A 17,555-nucleotide genomic window follows, 5' to 3' on the forward strand; every position below is an offset into this window, starting at 1 on the left:
GAAAAGGAACTCATTCAATTAAAGTATAAGTAAAAATTTACATTTGAAAGTAATACTTCTCAAATAACGCTTGCATTTATTTCAGGCTGTTGCTTAGCGACGTTTTATTGGGCTCTCCTGGTCGGAGCTAGGTAAGCTAGTTCACTGAAGAGAGCAATTGCAAATGGCTTTATTACATTTCCTCCAGAATGCCATTTTCTTTGTGATGCAGCGTATCCTTTAGAAACTTATCTGATGTTATCTTACAAGGACAATGTGTTCCTATCTGTAGACCAAACGAGATATAATAACGTTTTAAGTTTGACCGGACTGGAGGAAACATTTGGCTTACTAAAAAAGAAGTTTAGAATACTAAACTTTTTAGAAATCCACGACGTTAATTTGGCAAAGAATGTTATTATGTCTTGTTTTGTGTTTCATAACTTTATATTGGAACACGAAGGAACTGCTGATGTCGTGGTTTTTGAGAACTTGCCTTACACAGAGATAAACACGCTTTCAGCAGACGGAAATCACAGAAGCCAAGGGAAAGGCTTACTATTTAGTTGTCAGCTTAGCTAAATAAAGTTCCCTCTGAATTACATATATGCATTAAATTAATTTATTTCATTTCCTGAACAAATTTGGTTAGAACACAAAACTTATTAAATACTAAAGAAATTGAGATCGAAGTAAGGCACAGGTCAAAGTCAGGTAATCACTTATTTGGTGAAAGTAGAGCTTCGCGCAGCTCTGTAATTTCATCGCGTTTTTGCTTTTCGATGTCAATTTTCTGCTTCTCGCATTTAAGCAGACCGTCTAACATCTCCTTTCCATACGAAGTTTATTTTTCCAAAACATTTTCTCGCTCGTTTTCGTGTTGGAGCAGCATCAATGTGGTCACTGGTGTTTGGGGGATCTGCTGACTCTGCATTTTCGTTCGTTAAATCGTTAAATAGCGAAAACAATGAAGAGTCTAGATTACATTCCGGCACGGTTACATCACTTCGTGACTCCGTGACTTTATCCAGTTCGTCGAAAAAATCCCACGACGTCGCTGCTTCACCTGTGGTGTTATTCCACTTTTTGATACGTTTGTAAGACACCACAAAGTTGCGGCATTTGCATGATATGTCATCACGGGAGAACGGAAATTCTGGATCGGTGTCCTTAATTTTCTGCAACACCCCCTGCCACAAGATCAAGCGCTTTTTCCTTTTTACTTGAAAATCTGATTCCATGGCCAGCCTAATTGTAAGTAAAAGGTTTTTGCGCTCGTGCGTCCACTTCTTGTTACTATAAAAAAAGAATTAAAAATTGTAGCATTGTAAAAATTGTTAAAAAAAAATTTAAAATTTGTGCGAAGCCAGCCATATTATTTAATTCGTTTCCACATTTGCGAATAGCGTGAGTTTAGATTCTGAGCGGAAGTAAAAAACGCGCTATTTAGCTTTTCGTAGCATACTTTTAGGCGTTGCAGAAAAGTGATGAAATTCAAATAATATTATAATACATATTCTTATTTTTTATGCAGACTGCGATTGCAAACGCATCGGACTATTACCCCGCCTATAAGTTAATTTAAAATAGCCTACATTCTTCATACTTTAACATTTACAAACTATTCTCAGCCTAAGGAGAATCAAATTCTTAATTTAATTTCATTTTGCACTGAATACTGAATCATATTTTTTATTTCCCATATTCGGAAAAGCAATATACAAGTATGTGCCAGTCCTTATGTGGGTGTGTGGCAATCTGATTATCGTGTTAATTTTGTCATTAAGCAAGGTCAGCTTATGTTCGATTCCCCCGAAGCTTGTCTGAGAAAAACACTCGCTAAAGCAAAACGTGACGTAGACAACAAAAAAGGACCAAAAATGAGAATTCAAGAAAAATTTCTTTAAAAATTTATGATTTAAATATTTATTAGAACGTAAAAGCAGATGTTGGTTTTTGGTGCAAGTAAAATAGAATGTGATTTATTGTTATCTGAAAATGATGTTACATTTTTTTCTCAAGTCATATTCTACCGCGGTTCGGCTTTAACAATTCTCAAATAAAAAAGTTTCTATACAAGAACTTGATTCTGTTCGGTCAAGTTGAGAAAAGAATTTGTGCAAAATTTCCGACAGGAATAAGTGATTTGTAAGCAAACTTAAAAAATGTTGCGCCAATCTAAAAAAAGTCTAAGAAAATTCATCCGGGTCAAATCTAATCTTCAGTGTATGTCGGTGTATGTCTATCTATTAAGTGTGGTACAGCTAAGCTAACCTAAGCATAAATAATTCTGTATCGGACGTGTGAACGTGTGAACCATACTAAATTAGAAATTAGGATGTGTAATAGCGACAATTCCTACTATCCAAGAAAGCTCTTATAAACATAATTGATATAGTAATTATTCCCATAAATATTCATACCATAACAAATGGTTTTTTCGGAAAATCAATTTATTTTATTTTTTAAATTTTATTCAAAATAGTCTCCTTTTGCTTCCATACAGTTTTTTGCACTGTCCAAAAGCATGTCGAACGAGTGTTTTAACTCGTTGGCCGGTATGGCCGCCAGTATGCCGGTGGAAGCTTTTTGAATGGTCTCTACGGATGATGCATTTTTCCAAAAAGGAAGAAGTCGCAAGGCCATATCAGGTGAATACGGGGAGTGGTTAATGGTGATTTGGTCAAATAATCGGTCACAAGCGTCGATCGAGGAGACCAATTTCTGATCGTCAGTCAATTTGTGCGGAACAAACCGAGCACACACCTTTCGTAAGCCCAAATGTTCGGTCCAAATGCGATAAATCGATGTTTTGGAGATGTTCAATTCCAATTCCATAAATTTCAATGATGATTTCGGCTGATTTTTGATGAATTTATGCACAGTTTCGATGGAATTTCCGTGCACTCTGCTACTTGTTTCTTCAATTGAAATGTTATAGTAAGAGTTTTATCAATTTTAAAACTGGATAATCGATAAAGATAGCAGATTCTAACGCATCTGGCATATAGATGGCGCCACCAGGGTGCGCTAGATTCAAAAAGTCCTGTTTACTTTGGAAAGCACCTTGTAAGAGAGACGGTGCTATAGAGGTCGTTATCCATCTTCCACCAAAGAAGAAGAACGAAAATACAATGACTGAGTTAACAAAAAGAACAAAATCAAATTTTCATGTCTTCTTTTTCTTTGTATCACTACATACATATATACATTATACGGAACGCAGTAGCTACCCAAATAATAGGCATATGCAAATCAGAGGCTATAATATTTGATGATTCTATTGCAGTTACTTACAGCTTCATCTCGACGCCTAACCATAAAAATGCAGTTTCAGAAAATTAGGTCAATTCAACTTGCATCTGTCTTAATAATAATAAAACTCGATAACAATAAAAGTTCTTAAAATTTATTGCTTTCCTGTTCAGAAAGATGCACCACAGAGTTCTGTAAAGCCTAGAAACCAACAGATTCTACTCATAAAGAAAATTAAGATTACAAATCCGCAATAAAACCTTTTTACTGACTGCATAAAAATTTATTAATTACCACTCTATTGGACAATGGAGGAAATAAAATTTGGTTTCAAAAAGAGATGCCCCATAAAATGAGGGCCAAATCACTTGGCACCTTGTTGCCGCGTCCATTAGACGTGAGGTGTGAATTGTTTATAAAACGATTACAAAACTTTTCGTTTTCTAGTATTGAGTAAGCAAGCAAAGCACACCACGTAGGCAGCTATTTAAGTACGGCGGGAAGAAAGAAGTGCACGATGAATACACAGAAGAATGAAAGAAAATATTTCACTTTTATTATCGCTTAGTTTCACTCGATAAAAATGGGATTAACAGCAGCCGATGCAAAGAGTGGGCTCGAAGAAAGTTTTACAACCGAAAAGACGAAAGAAATGTAAGCAAAGAGATCTTTGAGCACAATAAATAGCCAAAACGCTGATTCAGCTTAGCACAGTAAACGGTACGCAGCCTTGAAGAAAGCAACATGCAGCAAAACCAGAAGATTGCAGCCATACTCCTCTGTATCGGTGTTTTGACACTTAATCACAGCTGTGAAGCCAAACCAGCCGACGAGCGTACTACGCGTCAAACCAAAGGACCCCACAACGATGGTGCAACGCAAGCGGAGGTGAAAACTTTAAGTAGTCCGCTACTGAATGGAGCAGCACAAGTCTTGAATCAGCCACAAGGACTGGCTGGTTTCGGTGGAGTTGTTGGCCTCATGCCATACCCGCGCTATGGCGGACTTGCTTATGGCGGCAGCGGTTTTACCGGCGCACCGGGTATGGGATTAATAGGTCTGCCATTTGGTGGCAGCGCGCCCGGCGCTCCAGCTGGTGCTAATGGTGCCATGCCAGGCGTGAACACACTACAGTTGGGCAATCTTGCTGGTTTGAACTATCCAGCCACAGGCAACTATGTGGGCAACAACTTGCCACCTTACCCATTCAATGGACCTGAAATGTATGCCAACTATGTGTTCGGCGGTTTACCTCAACTGCAAAACAATTTCGGACCAACGGTAGCTGGCGCCAATAGCCTGGATAGTCTAGTGAACATGGCCAATCTACAGGGAGTTACTGGCAACGGCAATCAGGTGCCGCCACCAACGCAAATGCCGCTACAAGCACAAGCTACGCAGCTGCAGCCACAGCTAGGCGCGGCATATCCCATCCCGTCGGGAATTTTCGGACAAATGGGTGGTTATGGACAGGGTTTCCAAGGCTATCAACTGTTGTAGAGAAGTTAAACAGGTGTGACGTAGAAAATTCGCATAAAATGCGGAGGAGATTCGAGCAGTCTGCTTATGAAGAAATCATAACATCCATCTAATCTTTAATTTATTTATGAAACCTTAGTTTTATTTCCCAAACTTTTTATACGCAAAATAATTTATTTGTAATCAAATATAAAAGCATTTGTACAACATAACTGTCTTTAAAGTTTACCAAACAACAAAATCATACTAGCCACTTTGATAAGCTCCACTGCCGCCTACTGGTCTGCCAGCGCTCGCCAACGCTCCGCCTGGTCCCCCGCGATAAAGCGTATTCGCCTGCGGACGTCCGGCCACATTTTTGTACACCGCCTGCGGATGATTGGCTGAATATGCGCCGCTGGGTCCAGCACCGGCAGCGCCTAAAGCATTCACGACGAAATCACTGCCCGGCGATGGACGCCCACCATACTTGAAGCCACCAATGCCACTGTGCGGTCGGTTGGCGATAGCGCCACCGGCGGGTGCATAGGCCAGCCGCACATTTCCACTGCCGTTGCCGCTCACTTTAACATTACCGCTGCCATAGCCATTACCGCTGCTGCTAATGCCACCGCCATTGGCGCTGACGCCGCCCTGATTGATGCCGCTGTAAGCGAGATTAGGGCGATAACCGCCTGAGGTGCCATAGCGTCCTGCTTGGCGTATGTAGCGTCGTTGGAAGACAGCTGCGCGTGCTTCTAAAATAGGCAGCAGCAGAAACACCAAATAAATTAACTTCATTTTATTGCCGAATATGTGGTAACAACAACAAATATGTTGCAAGTGTTGCGAATGTCGACGGAGCGCGTACTGGTGGCCATGTGGCATGTTGCAAGTGCTTTTATACTCTGCCGGAAACTTCTGCAGCTTAACAGGATTCACCAACTTAACACCGGCGCATCAGTTGACCTACATATGTAGGTACAGCAACAACATGTTGCAAGTCTGATATATGCCTGTGGCGTTCTGCGCTTCTTGTCTGTCTAGTTTCAGCCAATTTCTACTCTGTCTTACATAATTCAAAGCCCACATCAACGGGAATGTCAATGGCAATGTTGTATTTGCTTAACAACAACAACTGCAACACAATGTTGCGTATGTTGCTTGCATATATTAATGCATATTGCATGATCCGGCGCCTGCTGCATACACCCAGCCGAGTTCAGCTCATAATTTGCATCTTGCAAGGCAACCAGTTTGAAATTTCACTGTTATTTAACAACTAATTCCATCTTAAACGGGAAATTTCTAACGTTCAGAGTGACAAACTTGTTTTTGAATTCTTTGCCCCAGTGCATGTTGGTAGCAATGGGTACATTAACATTATTCACAAAACAAATAATTTCCATGAGCTTTTATTAGCATAACGGCACCAAGTTTATTGGCTCTGCTGCTACTTTCGGCCTTAGGACCGATATCTTTTTCAAAGAAACTAGTACTTATGAATTAAGAAAATGTGTCAAAAGTAAAAAAGAAATAAGTTAAAAACATCTTCACCTTCCACCAATTAAGTACGCTTTCCCATCTTATGACTTCAATTTATACTATTAAACCCATTACCCTTAGTTCTAAATGACTTTTAATCTGGCACTTTATCCACTACAAGAAAAAGAACTCCAAAACCCCAACTATGAATTGACCATTAGTAAGATCCGATACTGCTTTTGTGAACCACTTACTTAACTAAAAAGGGTTTCCTCGGAGCGGTCGATTGATATTACATAGTTGAAAATTTGGCAAAAAACTCCCGAAGAATCAAAAAAAGAATATTAAAAAACAGCGAACATCGTTTTGCCGCCCCAAAGACGTTGCGCCCGGGACAACGGCCCCTTTCGCCCATTCCTAGCTACGCCACTGATTACCGTGTTGCAAAACCAAGAGTTATCGGCCCATAATTACGGCCTTGTTTACGAATAGCTTTTTCGCAAACGATGCATAATACTCAAATAATATTCCTTGTTGACAATTTGGCTGGTTGGAAGGAATTCGGAGAGGACCACTTCTCGATAATCGAAGAAAATTGCCAACATAACCTTGAATTTTGACCTACTTTGACGTATTTTTCGGCTTCGGCTCGCCTTTGCACCAGTATCCGGCTGACTGATCGTCTGTTTCCGGATCGTAAGCATAGATTCAGGATCCTGGTAGTCGGAAAACATTGATTCACAGCTGTTAGCGTGACGCTGTTTTTCGCAAAAAATTTGTGATTCTCAAATGATCTTTCAAAATGGTTTCCACTGATTCTTCCGATATATCTACGATAAGATCTCTGACTGTTAATCGTCGATTCTCAAGCACCAACTCCTTGGTTGTCCTTGACGACCTCTTCGAACATTTGTATCAGTCAAAAACACTAGTTCGCGACAAACAGTTATCACCGAAGACCGTCTCCACCGTTCTGACTAGACTATTAATTTCTAGAAATGTAATTCCGCTCACAAAATTTAATAGAACTTCTTTGTTGAATAATTTCACTCATCGTCGAAATCGTAGCCACATAGAATCAAGCTATTTCGACGAATGGGTTTTCGCGCTAAATTTAAATTAAAAGTCTTATTATTTTTTGCCCACAGTATTTTTCGAATAATGTTATTTATCAATCTATTCCGTGTCTAAAATCAGAATTATTTAAAGATCTGAGTTATGTCTCGTTTCATCTGTACTGTTGGATGATTAGAGTTGCGGGCAAGTATCTACTATCCAGTCCTATTTTTTTTTGATGCCACTGTCTAAGCTATGCGTTATGAGGTTATGGACTTTTTTTTTCCTCTGGTGTGGCTGATCAAAAACTGAACGATTTTTCTTAACTAATTTTATGTTGAAATGCATTTTCCCAACATAAAAAAAATTATTTTGTTGTAGAATTTTCAGATTCAGTCCGTTTAATTTAAATATTTTCTTAAATTAGAATGAATTTGTTCTATAACTGTGAACTGTAATCTCTTGAGTGAAGTTAAAGAACTTTATTTGTCTCTTCACTGAAGTTGTTGAGAAATAATTTATAGAAATACGTAGGTTGCTATATATATTTTTGGCCTAATAATGTAAATAGGCATATTTATCAACGAAAATGTTTTTTTTTTATTTTTTTTTTATTTATTTTTTGTCGATTGCTCTTTTGTTTCGGGCTCATACGCATAGATCCATGATTCGTGACGATCTTATAAGCGCCTTTTGAAGCACCGCGATCTTATTTTTTCAGCATTTCTTTACACCAATCCACACGAGCCTTTTTTTGAGCGATTGTCAAATTGTGCGGGATCCAACGAGAAAAAACCTTTTTTACGGCCAGGTGTTCATGCAATATCGAATGTATGCTGGTGGGAGAAATGCATAGGCATGCCTCTATCTGAAGGTACATATGTTACATGACGGTCTCGCATTATCAGTTCACGTACGGCATCGATGTTTTCTGGCACAACGGCTGTTTTTGGACGACCTTCACGGAATTCGCCTTTGAGCGAGCGTCGGCCGATTGAATTCGTTGTACCAGTTTTTCCCAGTGCTATAGGATGGTGCTTCATAGCCATACGAAGATTTTAGTTCATCGATGCACTCTTGTCGTGATAATCCACGTCGAAAGTTGTGAAAAATGATCGCACGAAAATGTTCACGAGTTGATTCCATTTTTTGGCCGAGATGAATTTTTTAATTCCCTGTAAATAAAACAATTCACGATTAAATGACAAAACGTTCTGAGTGATGTTATGCCAAAAAATGTCAAACTTTCCAATGGAAATGTCAGATTGCGCGTGGCAACGCTTAGTGTTGCCCTAGGCCAGAATATATATAGCAGCCTTCGTAGAAAGGCAATAAAAAAATATAAATAGAAATAATCAAAAGAATTTTCGCTGGAGCCTTCTAAAGTCGCGAAGTATGGCACTAGCTAGAGTCACTTCAATGCTGAGGCGAAATTTCAAACTTTTATTTTGCTTCTAAAAAATAGTCTGACTCCTAGAATACGGCTACAATTTCATTTTACTTAACCTAGGAATTAATGATGCTGGCTCCAATTAACAGTTTTTTTTTTTAAATTACAAGAAAAATCGGAGGCTTTGAAAAAAACATGAACGGTATTTTGGCCTATCCCAAAGAAGATCCCATGGAACCGAAAATATATGTAAGTCCAATCTTATTTATTTTAGTCTTTAATGCAAGCTTAAATCGAATTGATATTTTTTAGAGCTTCGTAATTTTTAATAGTTGACGGTAAGTTATAATGTATAGTCTTCCTCGCTGTGAGTCGCCCCCTATTGACATTCTCAAACCAAGATCTAATCAAAAGAAATATTTTGAGGTCTTTCGAACTTTCTTCATTTGCAAAATTTGGACTGTATCAGTTTCACTTTGATTCAAATGTATTTTGTAATCTCTCTCTTATTCGCACATACTAATTATATAACAAAACGCTTAATGACTTTAATTTAATTTACACGTTTTAATCGCAGATTTAACCCCTTTCTTTACCAGTTGCCATTATAATTTCTCCAATTAAATTTGCTGCATGGATACGCTCGAGTTGCAGTAAAATAAGCAAGCTCTGTGATCATTTTTCGACCTACTTGGGTGTAAAACTTTTGCAGTTTCATGAGTAAAATGGTAGATCAGAAATGTACAAACTTCCTACTGGCACTCGCTAGAAGAGACTATGGGAACATGGTTGGAATACACACTGGTATCAGTATGGTGGTGGCACACACCTGCAGAATGGGGCTGTCAGATATTGAAGACTTCAGAATATGTCAAGAGCAAGGCACCAAGGAAACAATGGAGCATCATGTCCCACATTAGTACGGCTACGCTTTAAGCATTTGGGGGCTCCACTGTCTAATACACTGGAAGAGGTATTGATAGTCAAGCCACAGAGTCTATTGAAATTTGCGTCAAGCACAGGCATCCTAAAGGATAACTAATCCTTTTTGATATCGTAACTGAACTTCGACTGGTATCGCAAGGAACCAACACTGGTCTACAAGGTGCTACCAGATTAACCTAGCATCAGCTTTAGTTATATAATAATACAACAATTTTTTACGTGGCGGGTCCCAAACTCAACGAAAAACCGTAGGAAGGGGTACTCCTTCACTCTCTAGATCGCCATGAAATATATATGTTCTTCCACTACCCAGAAGAACCTTGGTCTAAGACCAGAAGTCGTGAACTGTGTGAGGCATATGTAAAAGAATCGTTTCTAGCCTGCGAATGGCATTCAATGAACTTTCCTCACTTGCGTGAACTTCTACACATGACTCTGCTACTTCAGACGAGTAGGCAATTGAGAAGTAAATTCCTCTCTCGACGAACAAAGACCAAACTCTACAAGTCACTCATCATTCCAGTTCTGTTATATGGTGCAGAGACATGGACGATGACAACATGTGATGAGTCGACGTTACGAGTTTTCGACTGATGAAGCAGAGGAAGAGGAAGAGGTCCAATCCATTGGAGAGTTCAGGTGGAGAAGGACCTGGCTGCAGTTGGTATCTAGACCATCGTTAACTCGGCTTCGTTATTATTTCAGCTTCTCTTCATAAACTCGGACAAAACTCTTTTCGTTAAAATATTATTTCGCCTTAATGAAGCAGCCAATTTTCTCAGTGTAGTTATCACACTCTGCGGAACTGACGTTGCCATAGAACGTGCGACAATCCATTAAAGACGTCATATTTCGAACTAACTTGTCTGCCATTTGACACTCATGAGTCTGCCGGCTGGTGACACCGGTTTGTTGAGCTGCTAATTGCAGCTAACCGAAACCACATAAACTGTTGTTGCTGGTGCCGGTCAGCGGAGTCCACAGTTGGTGATAAAATCGAGTACAGCGGAATGTGAAGAGTTTTCTTTTCGAAAACAACAAATATGTCTGATAGCAGTAGATTTAGATTTTGAATTGATGGTTGCTATCGGTGTGCGAAGAAGCGAATCTCCGTTTCTTAACGTACTCATATAGAGCCATAAATATTTTGTGCTACTGTGAGACATTAGCACAGTTACGTGATCTCTTCAACGAGCGTCTGTGCCAGGATAAATATTGGATTGCCGCGCTGCTCAAATAACTAAATCCAAATGGAAAAGGTCATAAATCTCCAAGCACAACACTGTGACGCACGCAGCTCTCGCTCAATCGGGTATCTTTACGACTATTTGACTATTGCAATGTTCTAACGACGCAATAACTGCGCGCCATGCTCGGGTGTAGGCACTTACCTGCCTTAAGGTGCAATAAAATATGTGTGAGAAAAGAACAGCGCATGCGCACGCGCAGGTAGTTAGAACATGACGAAAGCAAACAGCGCTGTAAAGTAAATGGAACAGCAGGGTTTTGGAGAAATCCATAAACATTTATAATCTATTTCCAATACATTTGTAGCCAGTAAGACCGGAATTTTCATTAACTCCCTTGGCACAGTGGTACATACATACAGACACATGCGTACGGCAGCTGTTCAATGAAAATATATATAAGAATACTGGCCAGCAGTTGGAATGTAACAGTTTCCCCCAAAACCGCAAGGCAAGCGCACGGTTTCTTAACAACAAGAATTATTCCAAAAAGCATTAGACGCCGAACATTTCAAGCAAAAACCAAAGATAAAGCAAAAATCGTTAGCAATTTGTCGTGTGTTCGCGCTAAAGTTCTAACGAAATTCGCGTCGTCACTCGTTTTGCATTAATTAGCGATGTCATACGAATTAAAGTGCACACTTATGACATTTATTGTTGTGTTTTGCTGTAATCACATCGCCTCGGCTGCGGCATATCCCTGGCAAGCCGATCATGAGGGTTATGACGCCAGCTTGGATCCGGTCATTTGGTCACGCGCCTTCGTCAAAGACAATATACGTCGACCCCGACAATTCGCGACATTTCCCGCTGCGGCCGGCGGAAATAATGAAGTCCAACTGAATAACCGCTTTTATGAATTCCAACAACGCTTCGTCGACTCGAATCGCGCAGCAAGCGGTATTTTGCGTGATGAAAAGCGTCGTGCGAAAAGTTCGGCTCATTTTGGCGAAGGTCGCACTGGCGCATCGGCAGCGGAAAGCGAATGGAACGCAATTGCGCATGCCGAGTACAGATCGGGAAATAACCGCAAGTCGAGTCTGAATCGTTCGAAGACGCAAGCCAGAAGAAAACGCAATCACAAACGTTAAATAGTTAAGCGAATATGCTGTACACTTGTTTGTATGAGTTATGTTGTAGTGATTGTATCAAATTTTTTGTATTGATTGAACGGTAGTTAAATTGTTATAAGAATAATTATTGTGTCAATAATTGTAATTATTTATTGTACGAAATTTAAATATGAAATCTAAATGTAAATGCTAAGAATTAAGTATATTTTTTTAAACTAATTAGAAAATATATACAATCAATATATAATACACATAATTATTGATATTGGTTGTTTCTTACTATTATTCATTTTAATGATTATCTGAAAGATTATTTATTAAGCCTTTTTTCACACATGTTGGTAGGGGCTTGGGGTTACCCTTAACTCAAATAATTGTAATTTACAATTACTATTTAAATCTGGCGCCTACTAAATCAGAGGCTATACTATAACAAAGGTGGCTCCCTAAGTTGTATGGACTGTCTTTAATTACCATGTCAAAAACGCGCTCGAAGTGTCAATCAGTTTGTTTACAGCACCTGCTTAAGTCAATTAGCCTCAATGGTGCGTTACGATTTTTACAATGGATAAAAATATCGAACAAATAATTTGTCTTAAGTTTTGTATTTTTAACGAAATTTCGTATGCAGAATCGTTACGAATGTTGGAAAAGGCCCATGTGACACAGTTTTATCAAAAACACAAGCCTACGAGTGTTAAAAAGCCTTTAAAGATGGTTGAGAGATCGTTGAAAACATGCCTTGTTCTGAACGACCTTTGACTTTTTCAACTGATGCAAATACAAAAAAGTCCATATTCATCACTTTTTTTTGTATCCCTTGCAAATCATCAGGCAACTATTAAAGAGATGGCAAGAGAGCTCGACATCTCTCGCGAGTTCATTCGAATGATTTTGGTGTATATGTTGAGTATGAAACGCGTTCTTGCCCGACTAGTCCCAATAAAGCTGATTTTTTTTTCGAAATGAATACCGCAAACAGGTCTCTTTGGACATGCTGGATCGTGCATTATAACTGCCGATGAGACTTGAGTTTATTAGTTTGACATGCAAACAAATCAACATTCATACATCGGAATTGAGGGAAAAACGCGAGCCAAAACCGTAAAAACCACACCATAGCCGCTCGAAGATCAAGATGATGCTCGTTGTTTTTTCATATTCGTGGTTTGGCGCATCATGAAGTTGTTCCGGATGGACAGACGGTCAATAAAGTGTTCTATTTTACCGTATTGATGCGTGTTTGCGTGAGAAAATCCGTCGAAAACGGACGGAATTGTGTACCAAACAATTCATAGATTTTACACGATGATATTGAACCATGGCATCGAGCCTTGATTATGACCGAATTTAAAGCTAAATACGCTATGAATACCATCAATTAACCATCGCATTCACCAGATTTGGCTCCGTTTGATTTTTTTTGTTCTCCTAACTGAAATTCCATGAAATCCATTTCCAGTCGATTGATGAGGTAAAACAAAATTCGCTGAAGAAGCTGAAGGCCATTCCAAAAAGTGCTTATGGAAAGTGTTACAAGGACTGGTAAATCGTTGGCATAACTTTATTACATCTGGTGGAGACTCCTTTGAAGCGACGAAATGAATATTGATGAATAATTAAATATTTTGTGTTTTATTACAATTTCCAGTTTTTTTTGTCAGCGAATTGATTTTATTATTGCAAATAGTATGAGAGGAAAAATCTTATCGTGCGGTACTATAAACAACGTTCGGGTGTAACCGAACATTTTGTACTCTTGCAACTTGCAAAGATCAAAGGCGGCTAAATAACTTCAAGTGCTGCCAATATTAAAAAATATGGGAGAGTGTTCAACTTCATTACTCGATGAAATCGTGGATGGATTACAATTAAATTTGGTGTTACATATATTAAATTATTTTGAAGATCTTAGACCCTCTAAATTTTATTACTATATGTTACTTCCCGTCAGCGAAAACTATACTAAAAGCATTGGGAACATAATGGAAGAGAAAATTTCATTAATTTTTGACATTGCTTATTTTCAAGCAGTTTTATAAATATGTATATAAACATATACATAGGTACATGTATGGAGTAAAGTCAGACGCACGTCTTAAAATCTTACATATTTGTCATATGGGTGCTAAGTCAAGTTTTCGCCCTATTTCGAATACATAAGGCACAAACATACACTGTTATTAGCAAAACACGCCCTCTCAACTTTATTTCAATAACTTCCAAATTGGTCGATATATGGGTATAAAGTCAACTGCATGTTTGAAATTCTTTATATTAGGTTTCCACGTACTCAATTCCTAGGGCTCGAACAGCTTGATTTAAAGAATTTTTGGTCATAATGTATGATGTGCCAGCATCAAAGCCACTATTCCAGCAAATCTCATTACACTGAGTGCTTAAATCAAAAAGTGTACCAGAAAGTGAAAAAATCCTATAGGAATTAGGCAAGGTTTTTGCAGGATCTCGGTCATAATGTAACATGAGAATGCTAAAAGAATCTTATATATTTGGTTGAAAGCAGTCGAGGAGTTACCGATGTATTTCAACTAAAGAGGACGGTTCCACGCTCTTCGTCCAAGTTTGATTTAATATCTCTCTATTTAGTTATTGACTTATCGTGCTTTTAGTAGTTTTAATGTGTACCGTTATATAGGAAGTAGGCAGTAGACCGATTTGGACCATTTTTGTAGTGTCAGTGATTTGCTCTGAACGAATATCTTTGTTTTAGCTTGAATGGTTTGGATGATATATACATTAAACTTATTGAAGGGCGGGGCCACACCCACTTTTCCAAAATATTTGGCCCACAGGTGCCTCTTATTACAGCGATCCCCTGCGCCGGGTTGCATACAATATTTTAAGTTACTTAGGCTCTTTATAACTATTCGGTTAATGGCTTAGCTACGAACTCGTATTTTTTTGTACTAAGAAAGAAAGTCGAATGTCAAGAATCGATTCTTAATCGACTTCGACTACTGAAGATCGATTCCGAAAAATCGATTATTTTACGAGAAAACTCGATTTGTGGTAATGAAATCTGAGAACGTTTACTTTTGTATTGACCTATTGTTGACTTTTGTCGCTCTATATGATGTCCGGTACAACCAAATATAGGTAAAGCCGATGAAAATATTCTTCTACTTTCCACATGCCAAACGAATTTTGCATCGATTTTACACAAAGAGTATAAGTATATACATACAGCTGTGTTCACGAAAATAATAGTGCCGGTGGCTACTAACTGGCTGTTCAAGATAATAGTAGAAGCTATTAAAAAAGACGATAAAACTGAGAATATGAAAGTAACATATACTCATATTTAATATGATTCATTAGGTCTAATATTTTGTTGTAAATCCGTTGTTGTTTATAACGGCTAGGCATCGGCGTGGCATGAAATCAATAAGGTCCCAGAGATTTGAGCCCATGCTTCCTTAAACACATGCCAAATCTCTGTGTTTTTCGATGATTTTGCTGTTGCTACGCTTCTCTTGGCATCGCCCCACAAGTTTTCGATCGGGTTTTGGACCGGAGATTGTGCTGGCGATGGTATCAAGTTGATGTTTTCAGATGCAAACCACTGATTAGCTAGTTTGCTCGTATGTTTAGGATCATTATTCTGCTGTAATGTTCATTTTAACGACATTTTCCAACTAGCATACGGTAGCATTACATCTTTCAATGTATTAAAGGACACTGCTTGGTCCATAATGCCACTGATCAAACAGATCGGACCATCGCCAGCATACGAGAAACAAGCCCACACCATAACCTTTAGCCCACCATACTTAACTGTCTTTGTGGTGTACCTTGGGTGGTATTCTGTGTTTAGGGGACGATGAACACACTGCCTGGAGCCTATATCACCAAACAAAACAATTTTGCTCTCATCCGTAAATAAAATAGAGCGCCACTTTTCGGCGAGCCAATACATATGGTCTTTCGCAATTTTTATACTCTCGCAACAATGAAAAATACTTCTAAAGAGAAATTGGTGAACATTTTTTGCTTCTAAGGAGAGTATTATAGTTTTGTTCACATAACGGTTGTTTGTAAGTCCTAAAACTAAAAGAGTCAGATATAGGGTTATGTATACCAAAGTGATCAGGGTGACGAGTAGAGTTGAAATCCGGATGTCTGTCTGTCCGTCCGTCCGTCTGTCCGTCCGTCCGTGCAAGCTGTAACTTGAGTAAAAATTAAGATATCATGATGAAACTTGGAACACGTATTTCTTGGCTCCATAAGAAGGTTAACTTCGAAGATGGGCAAAATCGGCCCACTGCCACGCCCACAAAATGGCGAAAACCGAAAACCTATAAAGTGTCATAACTAAGCCATAAATAAAGATATTAAAGTGAAATTTGGCACAAAGGATCACATTAGGAAGGGGCATATTTACACGTAATTTTTTTGGAAAAGTGGGCGTGGCCCCGCCCCCTACTAAGTTTTTTATACATATCTCGGAATTTACTGTAGCTATGTCAACCAAACTCTACAGAGTCATTTCCTTCAGGTATTTCCATATACAGTTTAAAAATGGAAGAAATCGGATAATAACCACGCCCACCTCCCATACAAAGGTTATGTTGAAAATCACTAAAAGTGCGTTAACCGACTAACAAAAAACATCAGAAACACTAAGTTTTAAGGAAGAACAGGCAGAAGGAAGCTGCACTCAGGCTTTTTTTAAAAATTTAAAATGGGCGTGGCGTCGCCCACTTATGGACCAAAAGCCATATCTTAGGAACTACTATACCGGTTTCAATGAAATTTGGTATATAATATTTTCTTAACACCCTGATGACATGTACGAAATATGGGTGAAATCGGTTCACAACCACGCCTTCTTCCAATATAACGCTATTTTGAATTCCATCTGATGCCTTCTCTGTATAATATATACATCAGGAAATGAAAATACAATTCAATACTCAAAGTACAAAATGATCTAATCTAATTAATTTTACAGCAAAATAAAAAGATATGTAAATTATTATCACTTTATCATGCGAGAGTATACAATTCGGTGACACCCGAACTTTGCCCTTCCTTACTTGTTTTCTAAGAGTTTGCAGTGAGATTGCGACCGTTTGCGACGAGTGCAAACAAATTGCGACAAACATGGCTGCGAAGTGTTGGTACTCTGGTTTTAAATAGGTTAATTCAAAAATGATAGATATTTATTACAATTTGCAATACAATAAATATGTATATTGCAAATTACTTTTAAATTGAGCAAGTCTCATAAATGAAACATATTCGCTCAAGGTCACGTGTACTTCATCAACCACTAACTACATAAAAGAAGTGACATGTGCCTATTCATCTGAAAAATCTCAGGGAGTGATGATTTATTACAAAGAAAAATAATGTTATTGATTATGCGTGGCTAGCAAAGTCAATAAATTGGCTCTAAATAAAATGAACTTCACCTGAAAATCACAATTACCGCTCAATAACAGTTTGATAATCGCGTTAACCAGCGAGAAACCACGATAAGTATAGCAACAATAAGTACGCGGGCGCAATTATGAAATGAACAGTAAATAAATGATATTGAAACACACTCAAAAAGTCAGCGCCAATTGCGCTCAATTCGATCAGCAACTCAAACTCTGAGCAGAGTGGACAAAACTCGGTTTGTTGCCAACAGCCTGGAAACGG

General features: G+C 38.5%; 2 protein-coding genes across 2 annotated transcripts; one reads left to right on the plus strand and one right to left on the minus strand.

Annotated features, from left to right (window-relative positions):
• Window positions 1-4,959: 4,959 nt before the first annotated feature.
• LOC120770162 (glycine-rich cell wall structural protein 1.8-like) lies at window positions 4,960-5,493 on the minus strand. The gene has a single exon (XM_040097367.1). The coding sequence runs from the start codon at window positions 5,491-5,493 to the stop codon at window positions 4,960-4,962; it is 534 nt and encodes a 177-aa protein (XP_039953301.1).
• Window positions 5,494-11,432: 5,939 nt separating this feature from the next.
• On the plus strand, window positions 11,433-11,906 carry LOC120770156. Its single transcript, XM_040097352.1, has one exon. The coding sequence runs from the start codon at window positions 11,433-11,435 to the stop codon at window positions 11,904-11,906; it is 474 nt and encodes a 157-aa protein (XP_039953286.1).
• The last annotated feature ends 5,649 nt before the right edge of the window (window positions 11,907-17,555 follow it).

Source organism: Bactrocera tryoni, chromosome 3 (assembly GCF_016617805.1).
Source record: "Bactrocera tryoni isolate S06 chromosome 3, CSIRO_BtryS06_freeze2, whole genome shotgun sequence".
NCBI lineage: Eukaryota > Metazoa > Arthropoda > Insecta > Diptera > Tephritidae > Bactrocera > Bactrocera tryoni.

What these genes read in the sequence shown, in the direction of transcription:
- LOC120770162 (XM_040097367.1), bottom strand. Translation starts at nt 5,493, where the DNA reads ATGAAGTTAATTTATTTGGTGTTTCTGCTGCTGCCTATTTTAGAAGCA.
- LOC120770156 (XM_040097352.1), top strand. Translation starts at nt 11,433, where the DNA reads ATGTCATACGAATTAAAGTGCACACTTATGACATTTATTGTTGTGTTT.